Source organism: Carcharodon carcharias, chromosome 13 (genome assembly GCF_017639515.1).
Source record: "Carcharodon carcharias isolate sCarCar2 chromosome 13, sCarCar2.pri, whole genome shotgun sequence".
In the NCBI taxonomy this organism is placed as follows: Eukaryota; Metazoa; Chordata; class Chondrichthyes; order Lamniformes; family Lamnidae; genus Carcharodon; species Carcharodon carcharias.
In genome coordinates, this window is record NC_054479.1 from 145,821,918 (window position 1) to 145,849,091 (window position 27,174).

Consider the following 27,174-nt stretch of genomic DNA (forward strand, 5'->3'; position numbering starts at 1 on the left):
ATCGAAACACAGCAAGGTCAGCCATGATCTTATTGAATGGCAGAGCAGGCTCAAGGGGCTGAATGGTCTACTCCTGTTCCTATTTCTTATGTTCTTATGTGTAGTTAGGACTCAGTAGCTGAGGTTGAATACCGGAGACATTGCAGGATTCTCTTAAAGAGATGGACTTTCTGCAGGTTACCAAGTTAGTTACTTGTAGTCTTGTTACAGGAGGTCAGTTTTCTGTATAGGTGCACTTGAAAAGGAACAGGCTTGGAGACCTTACCATGTTGCAGCTTCCAAGTCTTAAGGTGCAGATGTTGCTGCCTTTTGTGCTGCTTTTTCTGCAGTTGCTGTGCCTTGCAAACAGCACTTAAAGATTAAAAGGGAGACCAACATGGCTGCCTTACCATGTGGTTTCTCACAGCCTCCTTTTCCAAATATGGTGTACCTCAGTGGATTAGCCACAATCTGAGCTATTGTTTGCTGACATTCACCCTGAGAGTTTGAGACAATCAATGTCTTGGTTTCAGAACGACTCATTTACATCAGGAAACACCTTTTGTCTAGTTTCAGGAGATGAATAATGACATTGCTTCATCTGGAGTGTGTTCTTCTGTCCGTTTCAGTCTGTGTGGTAGTTTGAATCTACAGACCAAGTCAAGTGACTCTTGGCAGCCGTCTTTTGCAGTTTTTAAATTTCCATTTTTTAAAAGAAAAGTCAGTTCCAGAAGATTCCACACTGAACACAGGTTATTTTTAAAAGTTATGAATATGACATGCCTGACAACCCTCAATACATCCAAGCATACATTTCAATGACAACTCCTGTCCTATTCCAGATCTTTTGTCTGTGCTGACTCTAAATCTACCTTTTGATGTCTTGGGGGAGCTGGTGGCCTAGTGGTATTGTCACTCTAGGGACCTGGGTTTGAATCCCACCAAGGCAGAATTCAAAAAAAAAATCTGGATGATGAAAACCATTATTGTAAAAACACATCTGGTTAGGGAAGGAAATCTGCTATCCTTACCTTGTCTAACCTCCAGTTGACTCTTAAAATGCCCTCTGGACAATTAGGGGTGGACAATTAATGCTGGCCTAGCCAGTGAGACTCACACTGTAATGAGAAGCTCTGATTGAAGTTCAGCTACAATACGTGAGTCTTATCATCCAAATTAACATTACAGGCCCTGTATTGAAGGAGTGCTGCATTGTCACCTGAGGTGTTTCTTTTTGTATTTGAACAAGAGTAAGGTTTCTCCCAATGTCAACTACCACTGCTGAAAAATCAAATTAAACAGCCATTCATCTAATTTCTTTTGGCAAAAGCATTAAGTAGTTCAATGTGTGTAAAATATTTAAAAGCTTGATAAAGCTCATAAATGTAAATCTCTTCTTAAGTACTCACAACTACTTCTCATATTTTACTTTCATAAAATGATACATTTCAGCTGTATCCATGAGGATTCAGGGAGGTCTCTTCACTGTGATGTAAATTGTACTATTGAAAATGCCCTTACATCAATAACAAGTCGGGCCTATTAGTTCAGACTCTAGATTGCCAACTTTTCAGAAGGAATAGCAAAGGATCTATTAGAGAAAAGGCCAATGCGATACATCAGAAAGCAAAGAGAAACAGAAACAAGGAAGCAATGAAGAGAATTAATTAAAGTGAGAGGAAAAATAAGATAGAATACATTGAAACCATTATAACAAACTTTACCTAAGTTTATATTGTTTCCATTCTTTTACCGTGTTCATATTTATGTGCACAGGAATTACATGTGACACTGCAGAAGTGCAAAAAAGATGGACTGTATACAAGAAGCCTGAAAATAATAAGTGTGCACTATGACACTCCATTAAAGCCTACAAAAGAATGTTAGCAAAGCAGACCAGTGTATTCCTTATAACAAATATTCGTTCCCACAAATCATTCATCTTAAAAACCAAAGCTCTGTGAGAATAAGGCCAGAATATAAGAATTAATCCTCTGAGGATTTGCTTTTTGCATGTCAAAGGTATTAAATAACTAACCTTCTTAATGGTTACAAAGCTGAGACCCATCGACAAATCTACTGAAATATTCACTCAACGGTCTGGCTGTTACAGTAGGCAATGAACAAACTACACTCATTGCTCATTATGCTTAAAACTGTCCACGGACTTTGCATGGGCTTTTGTGTCAATAACTTAGAATTAGAGAGCTCTTGAAAACAGCAGCCTTTACACGGTACCTGTGACACGTGTGAACAGGGCAAGGAACAGGAATCAGATTAAAGTATCCTCTCTGGGACACATGGGGCTGAAATTTCCTGACTCCATAGCAAGAGGATTGGAGGTGTGTGGGTTGTTGGGAAAATAGCTGGAGCTGTGTTGGAATAGCTCCTCAATGCCTTCCTGCTTCCAAGGGGCATTCTCAAGAACTGGATTGGTTTCCCGCTCCACAGAGGCAGCAAACAATTAACACAATTAAGGCTCCACTTAGGGGCAGTTTAGTACGGGCACTGGTATTTTACCAGAGTGCCCCAACCCTCTGCCATGAGCAGAGGTTGCCAGCTCAATCGAGGTGAACTCCCTGCGACAGATCTGGGGCCATCAGAGCCAGAGACTCCATGTAGCAATGAGGGTTCGTTCACTGGGAAAGATTTTCCCTCCAACCCTACAGGCCATAGTGTCTTTGGGTCTGTTTATTTCCTAATTTCTCTGCAGGTATCCAAGGGCATCTCCCATGTTGAGGGGCCCTCGTGCTCTCCTGCTTGCCTCAGCAGCACCCACCACACCTTGTAAAGCTGCCAGCCTCAAACTGCCCTTTGATTGACCCTGAAGCCAGGGCAGCTCACCCACCATCCTTAATAGGATGGTAACGTGGGCATATTCAGGAAGATCCCCTATGGATCCAATATTGGGATCCTGATGCCTGCTGGAAAATCTAGTCCACAGACACCAAACCAGGAAATATAAATTAGAATATTTAATTCAATGTCCATTGATGTTGTGATAATAAGAAGAATAAGAATAATAATGGTATTTTATTCAAGAAACACGTTCACAGTCCAAAAGCTGAATTTCCATGTGACTCGTGTCGAGAAATTTATGTATAGACTGAGTAAACAGGTTAAAAACATGGAATCATGTAACAATTATGTAGTAACAAAAATAGAGAACTAAATGCAGCAGATAACAGGGAAGAGGTGGATAAGTTATTAAAGGAAGGTGAATTAAAATTATATTAAAATTACAAATCAATACACGATTCCTGCACATCAAGGTTTCATCATTCAAGTATTTCATTGAAGACCCTAACAATGTCTTATGGCACAATAGTAGCATCCCTACCCCTAGGCCAATAGCTCCAGGTTCAAGTCCCACTCCAAGACTTGTTGGTGACGGAAGAAGCATTCATGATATGGCCAAACAAGTTGATTATCAACCTGCCAAGTCCTTCCAATATGCCAATGGCAGGAGATAAGAGCAGGAGAGACTCCTAGTCATCCAGAACCATGTGGTAGCTGCAGAGTAAAAACCTCCCCATATTAAAAGACAAATGTCTTTCTCACTTCAAGGGATGACCAGAAGATGGGTGGCATGGATTTTGTAGAGGAGTCAGACAGTGACTTCCTCATTTCCAATTTACACTGCACATGTGCAGACTTCAGAAGCTGCCATCTGCTTTGTTCAATATTAGCAGTGAGCATTAATAGCTTCATTATTATTCTTTTCAAAAAAATGCAGGCCTTCATATCTTTATTTTATACTTACTGCATTGATAAAGTAGCCCAACATTCATGTAATAGATACCAAATCATGATATGCTACATTTGAAAATTCATTTTGGCATGAATTCTATAACATCTATTTATCTGGCTTTGGTTATGGGTCATGTGCTGAGAGAGGTAGCGGAAAATGATGATTTTTGAAGTAGATAATGATTTATTCAAAGGTTTCTCATTTACTGTCAAATCCAGGAGATGAATAATGGCTCCCATCTGTGGTTTTCCTTGAGCGAGTCTAAGAAATCATTCGGTGCATGTTCCAGAATATAAATGGTTCTTTTTATGTAAGAACAACAGCCCCAGCTGTTTGCAATAGTTCTGAATGTCTGTGGTGACTGTCCCATTCTGGATAAAGCCATGGACAGAAGACATTGAGACATTACAATAACAACAACAATTTGCATTTACAGAGAGTAGGAAAATGTCCCAAAGTGCTTCACAGGAGCAATTATTGAACAAAATTTGACACTGAGTCACATAAGCAAATATTAGGAAAAGTGACGAAAAACGTGGTCAAGCAGGTGGTTTTAAGCAACGCTTTAAAGGAAGAATGTGTGAAAGAGAGGTGGAGAGGTATATGGAGGGAATTTCAGAGCATAATGCCTTAGTGGCTGAAGGCATGGTCACCAATAGTCTTGTTTACTAACTAGGGCAATTTACAAAAATGGGGCAGTCAGATGTGGAACTAACACATTTACTTTTGGGGTAAATAATCTTCTTCATGCACAAATGGAGATGCCGATTTGGTTGCACATCACTTAACTACTATTTCCTAGTTTATGTCACATCTTCTACTCTTTCCAACCAGGATGGTGTTGTATGTTATGAGGTCATTGTCTGATGTGCACTAGCAGCAACTCATAAGCCTCCTGTTATATATTCCAATCCCCTGGTTTCTAAACAGTAAATTTAATCTCATAGAAAAAAGACAAGGTAGCTGCAATTGATTGATGTGGCGTTGCACTCCAATTTCTGGTGCCAAATTGGTTCTCTTTTTATATAACTGCATGATTTATCTATGTCTGTGATTCTGAATAGATCAGGTACAACTGTGGAAGTAATTACCTGTGGTGGTTTGAAATGTACATTCTCACAGGTATCTTAGTGATTTATGTGTTGTGGGAAAGATACACACAAGGCGCCTCTCTGAAACATGAAAAGCTGCACTGCCAGCATGGCCAGTTAATCCTGGTATCTACTGAATATGTCAAAAATCAAGAGCAGTATTTTATTTCTGTTGTTTATGCTGGCATTGCCACTAATGCACAGTAATATGGGCTCCAAGGCACAATTGTACAGTGCTTAAAGGTATGTTAAGTGCCAGAAATTTCAATATTTACCAATGCGTTTTCATGGGTAAACAACATCAGAGAGGAATGTCCCCATCGACTGCAGCGGTTCAAGATGACGGCTTACCGCCACCCTATGGTTTATAAGGGATGGGCAACAAATGCTGGATTTTCCAGTGATACCCACATCCCATGAACGAATGAAAAATAATTAGAAATTTAAGGGGCCAGTTCTCTAATAGTGAAAAATGTCTATCGATGCAAATTGCACAAAAAGTCTAATTTGGTGTCATTGGCCTATCAGCTGTTGTAGTCAGACAGTACATACCTTTTAATTGCAGTTATATTTAATAAAGTTGGAGTAGCAAGGCCATATTGTAGCCTTGTATTATGTTCTTAGCTAGAGCAAAGAATGTGTCTGCGATTCAACCTATTAAGTCATTAGTGTGATCATCTGGCAAGATCAGTTGCAAAATAAACTCGCAAAAAAGATGGACTCAGTCTATTTAAGGATGTTGGCCAGTCTTACCCAATACCTGAGAGGTGGACAAACTCCCACAAGTTCAGTTCAAATGATGCTGAGAAGTTTAATTTTGTCAGAGTTATTTTTCCAGCACACTGATTAACACATCTGCAGAACATCCTGCGTATGCTATTTTTACACTCATTTTCTTAATCAGATTGAAAACTCTGTCAAATGACATGAAAAAGAATTACTATGAATTTGTTAACTAATGCACTAAATATTATGCACAGGTGGATTTAAACTACTCAATTGGCGACCTTAGCTAAAGTTGCCTTAAGAATGGCTGGTTCAGGAATGATTTGCTCTGTTATTACTGAATGCGATGTAATGACTGGTATGGGGAATGTTGTATGGGGAATGGCTGTATGGGGAATGTTGTATGGTAATGTTGTATGGGGAATGGCTGTATGGGGAATGTTGTATGGGGAATGGCTGTATGGGGAATGGCTGTATGGGGAATGGCTGTATGGGGAATGTTGTATGGTAATGTTGTATGGGGAATGGCTGTATGGGGAATGGCTGTATGGGGAATGTTGTATGGGGAATGGCTGTATGGGGAATGGCTGTATGGGGAATGGCTGTATGGGGAATGTTGTATGGGGAATGGCTGGTTCAGGAACGATTTGCTCAGTTATTACTGAATGCGATGTAATGACTGGTATGGGGAATGTTGTATGGGGAATGTTGTGCTGGGTTAGTTAAGTGAACAGTGCTTTTCTGAGCTTTGTGTTAAGGCACAGTCATAATCTGCAGTGAAATCATAAACATTTTGTTTGAACATCTTTATGATGCTCCATCATTGGTGGCTGTGCCTTCAGTTGTCTAGACCCCAAACCCTAGAATTCCCACCTCTCTATCCTGCTTTAAGCCTATCACTTTGACCAAGCTTTTGACCATCTGATCTAATATCTCCTTATGCAGCTTTGTCATATTTTATAATGCTCCTGTGAAGCAACTTGGGATGTTTTATTATATTAATCTGCTACAGATATATAGATTGTTGTGGTTATAACATGTGTTGAAAAGAGTACCACTGAGGTAAAGAGTGAGATTTCGCACTGCGCGTTTCGTCAGTGTTAGAAGCCGAGACTGAGAGTTTAAGATGAAGAAGCTTTTCATCCTCCAGCACTGACATCCCACGCTTTGGTGAACATTGTTGCCTTGTTTCTTTGGGATCCATGTCAGAAAAGTTTGCCAAATATGTTTGTCTGAAAATGGGGTCCTCTACTGCAGGCAATGTTTTCTCCTGCAACCACCACCCTGTAATAAGCTAGAGATTTATTTTTTACAGAATGTAAACATCAGCTTAGAGCTGTTATAAATTCTGCAAACTGAAATATGCTGTGTCAGTGGAACTGTACATTTCAAAGCAGTGAGAGATTCTTTGACAGTGGTTTGAAGATTTCTCCCTCTTAGTCAGTCCCTCGGGATGGAGGATGACTTGCTTCCGCTGCAGTTCGCTGGGTTCTGAGATGGCTGATAAGTCCAATGAGTGATCTGCAGACTTGGCAACATGTGGGGCAGGTGGAGCTTGACAGGGTCAGATCAATGGGTTGTTTGGAAGTTTGCATTTTCTCTTCAGTGACACAACTTCACCTCTGTGTGTTTCCAGTGAAGTTTCTCAATGTGTTCGGTGCCTTCCTGAATTTGGGTCAGTCACAAGCCAGTGTCTCCAATGGTCGGTGGGGATGTTTGATCTCTTCAGGGATGCTTCAAGGACATCCTTAATGTATTTCTGTTGTCCTCCTGGGAGTCTCCTGCTGTGACCGAGCTCTAAGTAGTTGTTTCAGGCGTCTGGTGTCAGGTGGATTTACTGAAGTACCAACTTTACTCAATGGGTTTAATAAATACAATAACTACCAACCCTACTCAGTGGGTTTAATAACCACAAGTCTGAGCATCACCCAACAGTGACAATTTTCTTCTTTTTATTCATTCACGGAATATGGGGCTTCACTGGCTGGGCCAACATTAATTGCCCATCCCTAATTGCCCTTGAGAAGGTGGTGGTGAGCTGCCTTCTTGAGCAGCTGCAGTCCATGTGGTATAGGTACACTCACAGTGCTGCTAGGGAGGGAGTTCCAGGATTTTGACCCAGTGACAGTGAAGGAACGGCGACATAGTTCCAAGTCAGGATGGTGAGCGACTTGGAGGGGAACTCCCAGGTGGTGGTGTTCCCATCTATCTGCTGCCCTTGTCCTTCTAGATGGTAGTGGCCACAGTTTGGAAGGTGCTGTCATGGAAGTCTTGGTGAGTTCCTGCAGTGCACCTTGTAGATGGTACAAACTGCTACTGTGCATCAGTGGTGGAGGGAGTGGATGTTGAAGGAGTTGAATAGGGTGTCAATCAAGAGGGTTGCTCTGTTCTGGATGGTGTTGAGCTTCTTGAGTGTTGTTGGAGCTGCATCCAAGCAAGTGGGGAGTATTCCAGCATACTTCTTACTTGTTCCTTGTAGATGGTGAATAGGCTTTTGGGAGTCAGGAGGTGAGTTACTTCCTGCAGAATTCCCTGACCTGCCCTTGTAACCACAGTATTTACATGGGCTGGCCTGGATCAGTTTCTGGTCAATGGTAACCCTCAGGATGTTGATAGTGGAGGATTAAGCAATGGTAATGCCACTCAATATCAAGGGGAGATGGTTGGATTCTCTCTTGTTGGGGATGATCATTACTTGACATTTGTGTGGCATGAATGTTACTTGCCACTTGTCAGCCCAAGCCTGTATATTGTCCAGGTCTTGCTGCATTTGGACATGGACTGCTTCAATATCTGAGGAGTCGTGAATAGTGCTGAACATTGTGCAATCATCAGCAAACATCCCCGCTTCTGACCTTATGATGGAAGGAAGGTCATTGATGAAGCAGCTGAAGATGGTTGGGCCGAGGACACTACCCTGAGGAACTCCTGCAGTGATGTCCTGGAGCTGAGATGACTGACCTTCAACAACCACAACCATCTTCCTTTGTGATAGGTGTGACTCCAACCAGCGGAGAGTTTTCCCCCTGATTCCCAGTGACTCCAGTTTTGCTCGGGCTCCTTGATGCTACAGTATTTTAAATGAAAAGGGGAAATATATTTTAGAGACAGAGCAAAATCTTGAGCTTCCTTAATTTTTTCTGCAATTCCATTGGACCCTTCTCATTTTGCAGTAGAAATGGAAGCACATTGGACAGTGTTTAATATGCAAATGCATTTCCATTCCTGTTATTTGAATAAATTAACTATAGAAGTATAAGTAGGTTGAAGAGATAGTGAGATAAGACTCTGGAAAAAAAAAACTAACAAAGTGACTGTAATTTCCACTGTGATTGTGCAGATGAATGTTAAAACTGGCAGAACTGTGGGGAACTGAACTTGTCAGTTGCTTCCTTGTCTATTCTAGTCATATTACAACCAGAGATTCAGAGAAACTTAATTCTGAAAAAACTGCTGTTTCTTGCTGAAAATTCTTCAGTGCAGGATTCAGCAGTTTTCCACCGAGGACATTAACTGACTCACTGGGATGGAATTAATTCCATTGTGGAGGTAGCGAAAGCGTTTCGGCTTGGATCTATTGACCAACATTCGTTTTGCTGTCATTACTGTATGAACTGATTATTCTCACCATTGGTGGATAAAACTGCCAAGTCCCACAGGATCCATTGGGAAATAAGTGCTCACCTAACATTTACCATTAAAGCTTTCAGTAATTTACTGTTTATGCTTCTCAACTTCTCCTCCGTAAACAAGCAGCATATGTTGCGCTTTAGGTAGCTGAGCAGGAACTGGGTTATCTGCTCCAGTGCATTGCTAAACTGCTTTCAATTTTTCCTCCCAAGAAGTTGAAAATCTCAACATTTGGATATTTAAGTAAAGTACAAAATGTTTAAATATAATTTCTAAGACATGACATGTGATGCATAGATTTTAAAACTTTATGGAAGACAGAATCATCCCAGATTTACACTAAGTGCGGTAGTGGACATGAAAGTAAGAGTTTGACCCATTGGCCACAATGGTGGGTTTTCCTGCTGCCATCCCAATCCCGGCTCAGTCATTACACAGCCACAGGAAACAGGCCGTCTCACTGGTAGGCAGCGTCTGAATCGCCCGCCACACCGTTACCTCCCTGTTTCCTCACTCCGGATGCCATATCTAAAGTGCAGCTGCATACATAGTTCTCAATGCTTCTGCCCAGGACCGCTCCAGAGAAGACGTGGCCCTGAAAGCCAAGGACAGTTCAGTGACTCGACACTGGAATGCCCTGGAGGCTCGCCATGATGTTCTCTACCCCCGGTCTGGCCGCAGGAGGTCCAGCAATCTCACCACTCCGGCTTGGGAGGCGATGGCAGTGGTGGTCAGTGCCAATACTACACAGAAGAGGTCGGCCATCCAGTGCAGAAAGAGGATGAACGATCTTACTGGTGCTGCCAGGGTAAGGCAACCATCTCATCACTCTCAACTCACACACTCACAAACCCATCACACATTCACTGGCATGTCACTCACTGCCAGCTCAAGGGACATCACCACTCACTCTCTCTCACACACACCCTCACATCTCCATCTGGCCTCATCTCCTCTGGAGACTGCCTCCTCAGCCCTCACCCTCTTGAGGCCACTTGCACAGATCAACTTGTGCCCCAACACACACACCCTGGGATACCCCCCTTCCACAGTACAGCCCTCGCCCTGCAGCCTCTTCCCTTGCCTGAGGCCACTTCACCCCCTGCCCAAGCAAGCCCCAGCCCTGCAGCCATTGAAAAGCCACCCCCCCCTTACGGCTGGTCTGATGGGTAGAGACCTGCCTGTGACCCTTCCTAACAGTGATGTAGTGCTGCCTGTGAAGCCTGGTGCTGGTGACTGTGAGTGCTGCCTGAAGCAAGATAGGCAAACAAACCTCAAAGTCTTGAACAAAGTGCAGCTCACCAGGTGCACGTCGCTTATGTACAGTTGTGAAACACATCGGGGTGATTATGCCTGGATGATCCAGCGTGGGGGATGAATCCAGTGAGCAGGGCTTATAGTGAGATGCTAAAATATTGAAATTAGGCTCCCAGCACGTGGCAGTGGGAAACACGACCGGCCATTGATGGGTGGAGCAGACGATGGCAAATTGGTTTCTGGCATAAAACTGATTTTTGGCGTTCTCACCATATTGTCCGCTCATACCGCCAAACATACCCAACGCTCACAGGAGCAGAAAATTCTGGTTGTAGTTTCTACTTTCTGAACTCAAGAGTTGATTAGAAACACACAGTAATGTGCTTCTGATATCTTGAATAATAAAATAGTCCTTCAACATCTAGAAAAGTTACAAATTCAGTACTCAGTTTAAATCCTGCTGTTTCCCAGTTGACACAGCCAGATTAAATCTTTGACGAGTTTAGTCGGGTTCAGGTATGAGAGACGCAGAAGGAACATAATTGCTGATAAAGTCCAGATTGGTTTTGTTTCTGCTGAGAGGTTTAGAGCCTTTAGAAAGCATCCCCAGGTTTGGAGAGGGAATTACAGAGCTTGGGGCCTAAGCAGCTGAAGGCACGACTGCCAATGGTGGAGCGATTAAAACTGGAGGAACACAAGAGGTCAGAATTGAAGCGAGTTTAACATCCAGGTTTCAAGGAGTTGACAACATCCTGTGTATGGTCAGTGGAGTAGAAATAATCAGTGCTGTGACTTAGTGAATAGCAAATGTGAGTGTCCCTAGGCAGAATGACTCAAAAGAAACACCTGAATCTGAATTTTTAGCCTGTAGAAATCTGTTTTCATAATATCCAGACTCTCCTGTATCTGCACCTTCTCCATTTCGTCTGTCACCTGTGGCCTCAGTACACTCAGCCTTTGTTACTCAGATTTATTTGGCGATAGATACACGGGAAACCTATGACTGCTACAGCACTAACTGTAACAGATACCAATGAGGCAAATGAATCTTGGTGGACAGATCATGAAAAGAGCCAAAATATGAGGAAACTGGAGGTAAAGAGGGAACTGAACTCAGGAACAAGAATCTTGATTATCTTTTTTTATTCATTCACAGGATGTGGGCTTCGCTGGCTGGGCCAGCATTTATTGCCCATCCCTAGTTTCCCTTGAGAAGGCGGTGGTGAGCTGCCTTCTTGATCCGCTGCAGTTCCTGTGGTGTAGGTACACACATTGTGCTGTTAGGGAGGGAGTTCCAGCGTTTTAACCCAGTGACAGTGAAGGAACGGCGATATATTTCCAAGTCAGGATGGTGAGTGACTTGGAGGGGAACTTCCAGGTGGTGGATTCCATAACGCTCAGTGGTGTAAGGTGTTGGTTATAGTTTGGTAGGTCTGAAGAAGTTTTTGTAGTCATGTGTAGCTTAACTGTAAGTCCTTATTGACTTTTTGACCTATTTACAAAGATAGAGTAAAGGGTACAAGCGAGGAGCTGTCTCCACACTCGCTGGTACACATGGCTCTGTCCAACACTCAACTGACCCTGAGTGTGAGTCATGTGCTTTTTTACCTCACTGCGTGGGCGGTATTGTACTCAGTTCCATATTAATCCTAAATGTACAGACCCTTATACTACACCTTCCCCAAGTCTTTATCCAATGTATTTTAACTGATTATAGTTTACCTTATGTCTTACATTGTTATTACTATCATACATTTACATTATCATTACTACATTATCACTACCCCATCTCCCCCCTTGAATTTAAAGGTTCAGACAGTCTAGAAGCTCCATAACCCTTCCATATCTCATTCGGACTACTGCCAGAGGAGTGGCAGACTCTGTCATTGCTGGTTTTTCCTGTAGGTTTGGAGGTTGTTCTGGAATCTGGGTGTGTTTTCATCCTTTTCTTCCATTCTTTCATGTTGAACCACACTGGGTTGATTCAGCTATTGAGCTGGTCGGTGGTTGCCACCCCAATTTGTTTCTTGCAGGTGGATAAACATTGTGCTTGCTTCCTTGTCATTTATTTCACTTCTTCAGTCATCATGTGGGTCATGATGATTTTCTCTGTAGTGGAGGATGAGCATTCCTGTGACAAGGATGAGGTTTAGAGGTACGCTCACCTCTGCGTTTCACTGTCAGCAATGGACAGCTGCTATCAAGTTCCAACATCTTCTGTGGCTTTGGCATATTGACAGGGAGTTGCAGTGTCTGTTCAGTGGTTGCAATGTTGACCTGTTGTACTGTTGCCGGAGCTGGATGCTGAGTCTCATTGGACTGCTGGCTGTTCTCTTTTACATCTCCACTGGAGGCGTCGTGGTTACCTCCTGGGTGGTTGGCTATCTGATCATTGAAGGTTTCCTGGCACCTGTAACAAAAAAGGGCAAACCTGCTCTGCAAAGAGAGAAGAGAGTTCAGAGCTGAAGTCCCAGTCAGGTTATTTCTTGTTCAAGCTCTCAGGAATGTGCAGTTCTGTTTCCTTTACATCAGTGGTTGTCTTGAGACCTTCTGCCATTTTGAGAAGACCCAGTGCTCTGCAGACATCTCTGCTCAAGAGAGAAAAAGACTGTCATACCGGAGTGAGTCCAGAGTCATTTCTGTGACAGTAAATCAGATTCCTCCAGACCTATAGAGCGGTGTATCTGTTATTCGAAGCCAGAGGTCTGTCAGGCCTGGTTCTCTGTCCGCTAGGACAGATACGATGGCTCCTGTATCAGTCTAATTTAAAACTTGTTAAATGCCCATTGACTGAAATGTCCACATTCCAAAATGAGAAACCAAGATCTTTGAACTCACCCAAGAAGCATAGCTGTGTGTCTTCCAGGCTTACACTCTCAAACTCATGGATGATCTTTGGGCTTTCTGTGTGTTTCAGAGTATTTGACTTGCACAGTTTGCTGACATGTCCAATCCTGTGGCACTGCTTGCATTGGGCGGAAATTACAGTTCATTGATCTTGCTTGTGGGGGCGCTTTGCTCCATAGCGTTGGCATGGTTTCTCTGCTGGCCGGCTCGGTAATTACTTTCCCTGGCCTGGAGCGTCTGTGTGTCTTTGTTGCTTAACCAGCTGAACTGTGGGTTGGCCTTTGCCCCATCTTTTATTTTCTCCCCTTAAAATGGTTCTGTGCCACTCATGGAGTTCTGACTACCGAACTATCTGGATTGCCTTTTCCAGGGCTAGATCTTCTTTTGCTTTCATGAGGCCAGAGAGTGTGCCATCCACTACTCCCACCAATATTCTGTATCTGATTAGTTCATATTTTAAGGGCAGAATTTCATCCATGTTGGGCAGGCTCAGCAGCGGCAGTCAGGAAGCCGACTGCCTCCCGCAATTGAAGCCGGAAGGTGATATCACGCTAGCCAATTAAGGCCATCCCAGTGTGAAACTCGAACGGCAGCAAATCAAACCTGCCTGTGTAGGGTGGGGGTGGGGGGGGAAGGGGGAGAGTGCTGGGGGTGGGGGGTTGAGCGGGGTGGGCGGAGTGCGAGTGGGAGCTGCCTCATGGAGATGAAGAGTTATAAAGAAAAATAATAAAGAAAATAAAAACGTAATGAAACATATCCCCTCATGTGACTCTGTCACATGAGCAGCACATGCTATTAACTAAGTGTTAAAATTTTAATTTTATTTTTATTTGCTTTTAGAAACCTCATCCTGCCCGTGGATGAGGTTTCCAAAAAAATGCAAAGGCCACTTGGCCTTTTCGCCTGCCCACCGACTGTAAGGCTGGACAGGCAGCGAAAAATTTAAGTTAATTGATTCTTTAATGGCCTTAACAGGCCTTTTAATTGTTGGAGTTGGCAGCATGCCCACCGACCAAACGATTGCATGACTGCACATAGACGTTGGCATGCTTGGCCAACATCAATGCATGTATTCTACGCTCAAGTGGGTCAGGCACACACCTGCCCACAGAGCTAAACATTTTGCTGTAAGTCTCCGTTTTTGTAACTTTCTCCCATTCTGTACAGATCATTGATAAATGAATCAATAGGTTCTCCTGGCTGCTGGACTCCCTTGTTAAATTTAGCTCCTGAGTATTTTATTGCTTCTTAGATTAAAATAAACATCAAAATATTTCAGTACTTCTTTAAATGTAGATGATTCACTGATTCCCTGTCTTGCAATAAGATCGTCCACAATTGGGACTACTGAGTAAAGCAGTGTGTAAACCTATTCTGCTTCTGACTTTTTGCCTGAATGCTGTATCTTAGAAATCTTTTCTTTCAAATTCTCCAATTATGTGGTTGACCTGGGCCTTGGATTAATCCGAATTAAATGGAAGTGTGGAATTCTGGTCCATAGTTAAATTTTGAGAAGTGTAGGTTCTTTAAGAGCTTCCTGAGTTTCAAGATGGTGTCGCCATTCACTTGGAGACAAAGGGATTTCTCGAGCTTGCGGGTTTTGGCAGTCTCCGCTACAACGGCAATCAGATTCAGCTTGTAAAAGGTTTCAACAAAAGGTACCTGGAGTAGCTGTCTGCAGAGTTCTCTTGTTTAGTGTTTATGTTGGAAGTCACGAATTCATCAAACCCAGGCTTTTGAACACCTTTTTCTGGGTTCAAATAGTTGTAATTTTCCAGGAGTATTTAATTTATTATTTATAAACTTTTTTGGAGTGAGCTTGGACACCATGTGCTAAGGAGCCAACTTGGAGATCAGATTTTCAGCAAAGGCTTTGTTCAAACTGCACTTCTGACTAAAATTTTTAGGGTTTCTAAAGACTTACTGCAGCCTGGAATTTTAAAAGATTTAGCCTAGCCTAACAAAGTCTGCTGGCTCTGTGACTCTGTGACTCTGTGACTCTGCTGTGATTCTGTGGTGACTCTGTGACTCTGGGATTTGAAGCTGGGCTTCCAAAGAAGCTGCAATAGAATCTGATGCAGTAAGGAATTTTGAATTTCTGCCTTCAGCTTCCAAGTCTTTCTTTGGAGCTATTTATTGGCAATCTTTCCTCTGTGCTTGTCCTCTTGGAGTTAATTTTCATGTTAGGCTGCTTTGCTGATTTTTTAAAAAAAAATCAGTGTCCTGCATTTTAATTTTTCTATGCATTTTCTGAGAGGTTTTGTGCTTTTCTACTGCAGGGTGTTAATTACAATTCAGTAGGTCTGAAGAAGTCTTTGTAATCATACATAGGTTAACTGTAAGGCTTTATTGATTCAGAGCTATTTGAAAATATACAGTATAGGGTAGAAGCTAGGAGTTGTCTCCATGCTTGCTGGTACACACAGCTCTGTCCAATACTCAAGTGACGCTGGGTGCGGGTCATGCACTCTTTTACATCACTGTGTGGGTGTTACTGTACGCAGTCCCGCATTGACCCTTTAGGTGCCAGCCCCTAAAACTACAGTCAGCACGGACAGGGTGATGGAAGTAATTCATATAGAAAGTGAACTCGAACTATGGGGTTTGGGATCAGTGAAGGGTGCAGGGAGGGTAGAAGAAAGTGTTAGAGAAGTCAATCCCCGAAGTGGTAAACATGTGGATGAGGATTTCAGCAGAGCCTGGTTTTAGCTGGGATATTAGTGGGCAACATCTAGGAAGGGATAATGAACAATAGATGGAAGTTTAGCTCAGTGTCAAACAGAACAATGTTAGCAAGTCCCACTGGGATAAGTTTCAGTGAACATCTATGGTGGTGATAGAGTCACTTTTGTCCATATTAAGTGAGACAGCTACTGCTTTAATAAGACTTCGGTAGAGAGTAGTGGAGGCATCACTACTTTAACTGGGGTAGAAAACTAATGACAATAAGGGGATGATGCTGCATTCTGAATTGCAGTAAATCCCAGTGGCAATAGATATTTCAATTGGTCAGCTTGGATCTCCTTCAATTGGGTTGTGCAATATTAATAACAGCCTATGTTACATAATTCCATATGTTGTGGGTTATCTTTGTGCAAAAAGTCACGGTATCCCTAATAATAAAATTAATTGCACTCAAACAAAACAACTGTTTTATAAAGTAGCTGGAAGTCATTATGGGCAGAAATTTCCCCCCATTGATGGGGGGGGGGAGGGGGGGTTGTGCCGGGGTGGCGGGGGGGGGGCGGGGTGGTTGTGCAGGGGGGTGGGTGGGGTGGTGTTGTGCGGGGGGGCGGCGGGGGGTGGCGGGTGGTTGGGGGGGGGAGGGGGGGTTGTGCGGGGGGGGCGGCGGATGGGGGGGTGTTGTGCGGGGTGGGGGGCAAACCCGATCGGGGCTGCGCCGCCATTTTACTTGTGGGTGGTAAAATCGCAGAAATCTCTGGGGCACAGAGGTGCCTCAGGGAGATTAGATTAAGGTTTAAAAATTTAAATAAAGGAAAGGAAATATTTTAAGACATGTCCCCTCATGTGACAATGTTACATGAGCTGGGACATATTCATGAATTTTTATAAATTTTTTATTTAATTCATGAAATCTGCATGAAACCTTGTCCCACCTGTGGATGAGGCTCCATGAAAAATGTGAAGGCCGCCTGGGCTCTTCACCTGCTGCCAACCTTAAGGTTGGATGGGAAGCTCCGTTAATTATTTTAATGACTATTTAAATGGCCTTAATAAGCCTTTGACATCTTGATGGGCCACAGCCAGCTCGTCCACAGCCTCTGAACTGAGAATCTAACTGATGCGCGATGACTTCAGGATGTCCTCCTGACATCACCGTCCACCCCTGCTCACCAACCCGAAAATTCTTCCCTATGAACTAATCTGCAATTGTGAAATGGGGGGAAATACTGCTAATATTTCAGAGAAAGTGGGTCGAATCTTCTGGCTGGCATGTGGGTGGTGGAGTCCGCAGGCCAGTGCTTAAAATGTCACCTCCCAATGTCAGCCCGTGGCATCGCGATATTTAGGCCAGTGGGCGCACTATGCAGTGGGACACGCACCTGCCATTAATTAAAGGCCTTGTTAAGGCCATTAACTCTCCAATCGACCAGGATTTTGAGGGGCCCATGTGAACTTCAGCTCGGCGCACAGGCCCAATGGGCAGGCTGGTAGGTGATTTTTTTTATAAACCTCATCCAGTGGCGGGATGAGGTTTGATATCGGAATTAAAAAATTGTTATAAAGTTTTTGTGTATTTCATTAACATGTCCCATCTCGTGTGACATTTTCACGAGGGGGACATGTTATTGATTTGTTCATTTTTCCATTTTTACACTTTCACTGGTTTTCAGCGATCTCCCTGAGGCAGCACTTTACCTCAGGGAGATGTGCGCTTTTTCATGCAAATGCACGAAACGTGCACTCTGACAGTTGGCGAGTCCTCCCTCCCCCTCCCCTGCACAGGGAGCGCATCGCACTTCCCGTCAGGTGGTCCGCCCACTCAAAATGGCAGCGGCGTCCATTTTGGCGGCAGCGATCGGTTACCCGCCTACTGCCGACCCACCCACCAACGGCAAGACTCTGCCCTCTGTTTTGATGGAGTATTTCTATGGTAGAGCTCTGATGTATGTATGAACTGGATCATAGGAAAGAAAGGCTGTCAGTTTAAAAAGAGCAATTCTCTGTCATGACCTCTCACATCATCTCAACTGGATTTCCTAAACTCCAGTGGCCCTTATGCAGTAAGCTTTTCGAAGTTCCACTCAGTGAGAACTGTTCTTATTGACAATGACTTCAGCAAAGTAGAAAGCTGATTGAAACCAAACATACATTCAGTTAAAGAATGACATTGATGATTACCCCACAGAAAACTAGGCAGCACAAATCAATTTCAAGAATGCATTTCTTCATTAACATGGACATTTGACACATGAGGAGGGAAAAGCTTTCCCCTGTGGCTGCTCAACTGTTCAGTAACATAATCCCACCAATGTAAACACTCCTTGTAGCGACAAAAATATCCATCCCAAATGGTCTTCAGTACCCAATCTGCCCTGAGTTGATTTATTCAAACTAACCAAAAAAATCATGAAACCAGAAAACAAACCAAGCTCCCAAAGCTTATCCCCACTCCAAGACCCTGGTTCCATCCTGCTATGTGGACACCAAGACATCCACATCAACAATTCTGTCGTTTTCCTCAATGTTGCTTTTATAAGCACTTGCCACCTCACACCGTTAATCCATATCACAGGCTTTGTGACTTCAGGCCCACCTTCCATCCTCCCTTCACCTCCAGTTCCCAGCTCCCCAGCTTAGTTGAGAGCGAGGATTAAAAGTCCAGAACCTTTGCTCCATGTCAAAAGAACTGCCAGCAAATTCACACCCCGATTTTATGGCATCACCTCACCCCAGGCCCACCCTGACCCACTGCAGGGTAAGCAGCCCTGATCCACCAGCAACCTCTTTCCCATTGTGTGTTTTGCTGCTTTATTAATGGCTTCCCCCTTCCCCAGATGTCAACCTCAGGCAGGTCCACCCATCTTGTTGCATTCTCCGCTCATATTTAAGAGCAAAAATCAAGGTCAATAAATCAGTAATGGATGAGATCCAGAGATGTGCAAATTTACAGAAGGAGTGAGAGAAAGAGACAGATAGAATAACAAAGTAGAACAAAAGAGGAGAAATAAAGGGCAGCAAAAAGCAGCAAGAAAAGGGAAGCATTAGAGAGCAGGAATAAAGCAGACAGTTATAGGAAGAGAGAAACAGAGATCATTAGTTTTGTCTGTCAGCAATATTAAAATATTTTATTAATGTTCTCTGTTTTAGACGAGCAGTTGTACATTGGCCTGTACACTGACTTTTTTGGAGAAGATCCTGCAATATTTCGAAGCTTGGGTTACCAATCTACAACAAGAACAGAACATGATGAACGACTGCTGAAAGGTAATCGTTTACAGTTCCTCTCGGATGAAGCTAATACTAAATGAGTGTTTGCCCAGTGATAACTGAGCACATGCAGGGTCTCTCTGATGGAGTTAATGAGCTGATAAAATCAGTATTTGATCACAGTTTTAACATAGTTAAACCCACTTGCTTGTTTTCCTGGTCCTTTTTTATTTACAAAAATTCAGGGCAGGATTTGGACCTTGGCAGGGGTGCTCAGTGGGGGCAGTCAGGAGGCCAACTACCGTCCACAATAGGCACAGCACCGCAATTTTATGCGGGCCGACCAATTAAGGCCGGCCCTGCCTGATGGCGAGTGGTAGGGTTGAGCACTGTCTGTATGGGGTGGGGGGGTGGTGGGAGTAGAGGGCAAACAGGCCTAGCACAAAACAGCGCTTCAATCTCCCTCTGAGGACACAGAGCTACCCCTGGAAGAAGAAACGCTACTTAAAAAAAAATGAAGAGAATAAAAGTGTCATAAAACATGTCCTCACATGTGACTCTGACTCTGTCACATGAGCAGGGACAGGTTTTTAATTCAACTGGGAAATGTTTATTTTGTTGTTATTTGCCTCAGGAAACCCCATCCCACCCGTTGATGAGGTTTCCTAAAACTTGCAAAGGCCACTTGGCGTTTTCGCCTCTCCTGCCAACTGTAAGGTTGGACAGACAGCAAAAAATTTGAAATTAATTATCTTTTTAATGGCTTTAAAAGGCCTTTTACTTGTCAGAGGGCCCGCTGCCAACTCCGGCGAGTGCTCCCCAAACTAAATATCGCAGGACTACGCGATGATGTTGGGACACTTACCCGAGGTTATTGTGCGTCGTTTTACCCTCAGCCTGGTCGGTCACGTGTCTGTCCGCTAAGCTCAATATTCTACCCTCAGTTTGCACTTAAACATTTATTAAAAGGAACACACTGGCTGAAGGAGATGATTATTGATGTGACATCACATGCCAGTACATATGAACATATGAATTAGGAGCAGGAGTAGGCCACTCAGCCCCTCGAGCCTGCTCCTCCATTCAATTAGAACATGGCTGATCTGAATGTAACCTCAGCCCCACATTCCTGCCTACCCCTGATAACCTTTCACCCCCTTGTTAATCAAGAATCTATCTAACTCTGCCTTAAAAATATTGAAAGGCTCGGCCTCCACTGCCTTTTGAGGAAGAGAGTTCCAAAGACTCACAACCCTCAGAGAAAAAAATTCTCCCCATCTCTGTCTTAGATGAGTGACCCCTTATTTTTAAACAGTGACCCCTAGTTCTAGATTCTCCCACAAGAGGAAACATCCTGTCCATATCCACCCTGTCAAGGCCCCTAAGGTCTTAAAGATTTCAATTAAGTCACCTCTTACACTTCTAAACTCCAGTGGATACAAGCCTAACCTGTCCAGTCTTTCCTCATAAGACAACTCACCCATTCCTGGTGTTCATCTAGTAAACCTTCTCTGAACTGCTCCTAATGCATTTACATACTTCTTTAAATAAGGAGACCAGTACTGAACATAATACTCCAGATGTCTCACCAATGCCCTGTACAACTGAAGCATAGCCTCCCTACTTTTGCAATCAATTCTCTTTGCAATAAACAATGACATTCTATTAGCTTTCCTAATCACTTGCTGTACCTGCATCCTAACATATTGTGATTCATGTGGTGTTATCACAGCTAACTGCTCATTCCAGACTCAGTCAGTCAGAAAGCTGAATTTCTATACTGAGTTCAGAATAATATCCACTTTGTGTTGCGGAGGTGTGTTGGTGGGGGTGTTTTGGGGGAACTGTGTCAGTGGGGAGCTATGTCAGTCAAAGGGTGTCAAAGAAGCTGTGTAAATGCATGAACCAGCAACTTTGAGAGAAACTGAGCAAAGGTTTAAAGATATAATGACTGCAGCCCTGGCTCCAGATAAACCCATCAATCACTCTTTTGTAACTATAGCTAACAGTTTAGTTATTGGAGAATTAACCATAGACCACAAGGGGTAATATGCATTTCTCCCTGTTGGAGACAAGTAGTTACATATCTTGAGTTGCACCACTCCACATCACGTGTGGGGCAAGGCAAGGAGGCACCACACTCTATAGACGTCTAGCCATTGAGCCAACTGGCCTCCAGAAAGCTGCTAACAGTTCGAACTGTTGTAAGTAGTTGCTTCAGTCTCTCTAACGACATGTACACTGTCTCCCAATAGAGGTCATAAAATCTGGATGTGGGGATATTTTGTATGAATTTGAAACTTGCCTTGAATTTCATGGATTATATTAGTTCAGGGTTATGACAATTTATTTTGATCTGTTTACAAGATATTTGTTGATCTGTATCCATACAAGTATGATGTTTCAGAGATTGAATGGAACAGATAAAACTGTGATCTACTGGGGGAACTACAGTAACAGGATGACTCTAAAGCTGTCATTTTTACCCCAAAACAATTTGCATTCATGTTAGTTTTACTATCTGTTGCTTTAAAATGTGTTTTATGCAGGCAGTGAACACTTCCTTTGAAGTCACTGTATTTCCCCATATTGATTCCCAGGTACCAACTCAGATAATCATAGGTTTCATCCCTACTTTATGACAAGTCAGCTGATTTTAGCCAAGCATGAAAGACCTTAATAACAACTTTTCACAGTGGCTTAGGGTGAGAAAAGGAAAGTGGGAGATGATTCCAGATCCTGATCACAATGTAGGAATGGCCCTTTGAGAATGTAAGCAGTGTGGGACAGAGTTGGGCTCGTTGTCACATCTGCCTGATAAACCTGTCAGTGGTGAATGGAACGTGACACATCAACATTAGTCACTTGGATGAAGACCCAAAGGATAATCGCTGCTAACCTTAGAATCATTCCCCAGAAGGGAGTCAGCGTTCTCAGAGGAGGAGGAAGAAGAGGAAAGGGAGAAATAAGGGAAGGAAATTGGAGGGAAAAGGAAATCAATACAACTTAAAAACTAAAACAAAAATAAAAATACCAGGAAAAACTCAGCAGGTCTGACAGCATCTGCGGAGAGGAACACAGTTCACATTTCGAGTCCGTATGACTCTGCAGCAGAACCAAGGAAAAATAGAAGAGGTGAAACAACTCAAAAACTGTTACACAAAGCACCTTCTGTTAATATACAAAAGCAAAGGTGGAAACACACTACCCAGACTAGTCATCAATCTGTGTAATGTGGGGTTGGGGGGGTGGGGGTGCGTTCTTAAATCATGTTATTGTGAAATTCCAGCAGCAATAATTAATTTAAATCAGGTTTTTTTTTAAATCAGAAACTTAGAAGTTAACTCTCCTGAGATGTCCTGGTCAACTCAGAGCTATGTAAACTAATGTCTCAATTTCACATCATTAAGGAGTTCACCTAATAGAGTGCTGTTATCTTTGTTGTATTATGCTGCTGTTTGCTGCCACCATATATTGTATTATAAGTTCTTTAGATGTCTCAAGATGAGGAGGTCTTGTGACTTTTATGTTTAAAAATGAACTGTTTACTGGTAGTCTTTAACTAGTCACAGATCCCAGGTTACAGTAATGCATGGTGCTACTCCATGCAGGTAGGCTGATGAGTGTTGTTTCTAGACTGTTCCCTCAGAGTCTATTACCATGTGACTCAATACATAATACCATGGGTGATGCCATTCTCCAGTCCCATGTTAACCCTTGCCCAACCCTTGCTCTGCTGAGCACCTTTACATTACAATTACATGTAGCCACCACAACAATTTTAAGGACTATAAATGGAAATGAATATGCTAATAGAAATGTTCAGATGTGTTGCAACATGGATATGGAGGGCAGTAAATAAATGCTTCATCCCAGCTGTTAGCAACTATAAAATTCCTGTTACCCTTCAACACTTCAGAACCAGTACAGCTAGCTATCAAAATACATTAACATAAATATTACAGCCAGTGCATTTGTAACACATTATCACAAAATGAATACAAAACATCATGATACTTTAACATGAAAGGTTACATTTACAAAGCAATATAAATGACTATTGCAATATTTTAGGTCTGGATATTATCTAAAATGAAAATGTAAAATTAATAATGACCTGAATATGGTAATATTTAACTGTTATTGGTGTGTCTCTGTGGGAGTAATGTTAACAATCCCCAGAGAGTTCCACATAAAAGACCAGAATTATTAATCAGAAATAACTTGGCAACAGAAAAATCTTGACTGACTGTCCAGAAGTTTTTGATCATAAAGAGCAGTCCATGCATGTCCTTGAAGTAGATCACTTGTCCAGCTCTGTCTAAATTCATTTCCACACACATGCACATGTGGTCATATTTACTTATAAAATTAATTTTCCATCAGCAAGTTTCAGTTTATAATCCATCAATGTCATCCAAAGATCCTCAGAAAACTCTTCCTTTTCTTTTTCATTTTGTTGATTTATTTTCTGCAGTATTTTCTATACATGTTCCTTTGAACCTCATTGTATCTGAGAAACAGAACCATCAACCCAGAGGGTACGAAGCCTTCATAATTTACAAAGCTAACACTCAAATCCACTCCACCCCTTGCTGCCTAGTTCCTCCTTGATCCTCCTGCATTTTTTCCAAGACCAATGGGTCTGTTTGTCACTTTCCCAGGCACATGCAATCAATACTAGTTTGAAAAACCAGCTTTCGTCACTCTCAGATACATTTACACTAACAACCATAATGAGTCTTTTTTTTAAAAAAAAAGAGAACACCTCTTTCTTTTCTAAAAAAAACAGAATATTTGGAACATTTACTCAAGATGTAGTAAATTCCTTAAAATACTTAGAATATTTTAAAATATTCTTTAAAACGTTTAGACAATGTAAGTTCCTCTCTAAAATTATACTTCAAGATTTCAGCACTCCAGTAAACCTCTTCTACACCTACTCTAAGACCTGGACATAAGTGTTCCCAGTCAGTCAATGTCATGTTCCAGTACGGGAAGGTACAGGTCAAGACAGGGTGAGGTGGTAATGTGTAACAGAATCTGGCATCATCTTTAGTCACACAGATGAGGGGAATTCTCCCCTTGGATAAGCACGAGTTTAAAAGGAACAGAAAGTTACGCTGACAGGGTGAGATGATATAATATTGGAGGAGGTTTGTGCAGAGTATAAACACCAACATTGATCAAAGTACTGAGTGGCCTTTTTCTGTGCAGTACATACTATGCAATTCCTATCTAAAATAACCAGGAACTGACTGGTCTAACATCGAGTTCTCAATTAATTTTATAAGGATCTGCATCTGTTCTTGCTAGATACAGGTTCAGAATTGGATTCAGTCCCATCTTGTTAGGAGGTTATCTCCAATCTGTGAACATGTCTGAAGAGATTTCACTCCAGGAATAAAGCCTTGCAAATGGCCCCATTTTAATTAATCTTGCTGCCAATAATTTTATTTAAAAAAAACCTTAAACCTATTGACTTTATTTCATGCAGTGCAGCAGGAATGGAGAAAAAATCTTCTTGAGGTTTGTTTTACATTTTGGAAATTTGTAAATAGTGTGCTTTGATCTAGATGAGCACATAGTAACATTATATAAAGCAGAATGCTTTCTCAGCTTCAAAGGCATGTCTGATACTCCTCAGAAGCAAAGCAATTTGTTAACAATGAGCTTTATTCACACTTCACTCAGAGCTATCTGAACTGACCTTCACAAAGTCACCAAATTCCGAGCTAGTCAGTGTCTGATTCATGTATTTAATGTTTTATCAGCACATTAGTTTTCTCACTGTTTATTGATATAAAAAAACACTTTGTTCTGTAACACTTTATCTTGGGGAGCTCGTATTGTCTTTTGAAGTTAAAGCAGGTGGGGTTGAATTTTCCTGGCCCTGTGGAGATGGGTTTGGAGGTAAGTGGGGGGAGGGAAAATAAGGAGAAAGAGTCTCAGGGTGGCTCCCTGTTATCTTCCTGCCTCCAACAGTGCTGGGCTGGGAACAAAGTCGGCTACCCAATCGACAATTAGGCCAAATCAAGCCCCACTGAGGAGTTATTTTCCAAAGACGAGGGAGGTTTCCTGATGTCGGAGCAGCCTAAATCACCCACCATCTTCCCCCAGCACTGAGTGCAGAAACCGACAGTTTCTTAGAGGCTGTCTCAAGGCAGCAGGTCAGGGGGTCATCAGGGCCAGAGGCTCCAGGCCCCAGTGAAGTTGGCAGGATGAAAGATCACCCATTCCTGTAGAGGACCTTCCCCTCCACACTGATGGCTCAATCAGCTGTGGGCCTCTTCATTCTCAAATTTATACAGGTTGTCCAAAATTGCTTCCATGTTGGTCACTTGTGCATCTCAGTAATGCCCAGTTGTCTTGATGGGACTGCTGGCCAGCCTGTGCTGTGGGCACTGAGTGGGCTCCTGCCTATGGAGCTGGTCTGCTGTTTTTAACAGAACAGCAAGCACAGAGATGGCCAAGTCAGGGGCCAGGCCTCCTGGGAGGTTGCACTCACAGGTGCTCTGACAACATAAGCATACTCAGGACGCCATAGAATCCTAAAGCCAGGATCCCAACACCCGCTGGAGAATGTAGCCCACGATCTCTGGGACGGTTTTTCACAGTTACATCACCCGCAGCACCTCAGTAAGTTCACTCTTGAACATTAACCCACGCAACCTAATAGTTTACAGTTCACTACTTGGAAGTTCAAACTGTTGTGTAGGTAACCTGGGCTTTTTGGCATTATTATTCAAATGTTACAAATGGTTAAATTGACTGTGTTCCACGAATTTTCATTTCTTTTGTAAAGAGTGTGAAAAACCTAAAATAATTTCCAGTAATAGCGGTGGAGGAAATAAAGGACAGAATTTTCCAGTCCCATCAGCCAAGGGAATCATGGCCGGGTTAATTTGGTGTGAGGTAAAAAATAAGTTTTCCGATGGCAGATAAACTGTTGGAATTTTGTTCTCCTGATTTTCAAAGTAGGTTTAAGCTTCCCAATGAGCAGTATCAGGAACTCCATTTGCATGTATTAGCGTGTCCTGGATGCTCATTAAAAGGCCTCAGCAGAATCAAGTTCCCCCTCCAAATTAAATTCTCCGTCAACAAGTAATTCGAACTTTCTGTTTTACAACTGTATATAAGTGGCACACACCTGGCAAGCTTTACTTTATCCACAACACTGAGGTCAGGAGATGCCTTCCTGTTAATCCTGTTAATCCTTCACTCTTTCATGTCAGTTGCTGGTGGCAGGAGCTGCACCAAGGCTGGACACAGGAGGCAGGACCAGCAGGGAAGGCTGGGATGGAGCAGGTCTAGGGTGGTGGTGACAGAGTGAGGGGAGGACCGGAGGGGAAGAGTAACAAGGGCACAAGACTAAGAGGTGGAAAGGACCAGAGGGGAAGGGTGAAGAAGGTCTGAAGATGAGTCATAAAGGCTCGAAACATTAACTCTGTTTCTCTCTCCATGGATGCTGCCAGACGTGCTGAGTTTTTCCAGCATTTTCTGATTTTATTTCAGATTTCCAGCATCTGCAGTATTTTGCTTTCATTTCAGTGAATAACTTCAGACTTGTCTACCTTATAATCCATCAGCCATCTTGTTACCCACTCACTCAACCTGTCTCAGCCTGTGTCCTCCCCACAGCTTCCCTTTCCACCCAGCTCGGTACCATCAGCAAACTTTGATATATTATCCTCTGCCTCTTCATCTAAATCATTAATATTGATTGTAAATAGCTGAGGCCTCAGCACTGATCCTTGTGGCACTCCACTATTCACTGCCTGTCAACTTTAAGAAACCCCATTTATGCCCACTCTTTTTTCTATCTGTTAACCAATCCTCTATCCATGCTAATATATTATCCCCAACTCCACGAGCCCTTAACTTGCCTATTAACCTTTTGTATGGCACTTTATTGAAAGCCTTTTGCAAATCCAGATATACTACATCTACTGGTTCCCCATTTATCTACCCTACTAGTTACATCCTCAAAAAACTCCAATA

General features: G+C 42.7%; 1 protein-coding gene across 1 annotated transcript in view; it reads left to right on the forward strand.

Moving 5' to 3' along the window:
* LOC121286167 (semaphorin-3E-like) overlaps positions 1-27,174 on the forward strand; it is a 214,951-nt gene that overhangs the window by 98,166 nt on the left and 89,611 nt on the right. The window contains exon 6 of the mRNA XM_041203146.1: positions 19,114-19,230. Within this exon, the coding sequence (XP_041059080.1) occupies positions 19,114-19,230 (117 nt within the window). The remainder of the gene's footprint in view (positions 1-19,113; positions 19,231-27,174) is intronic.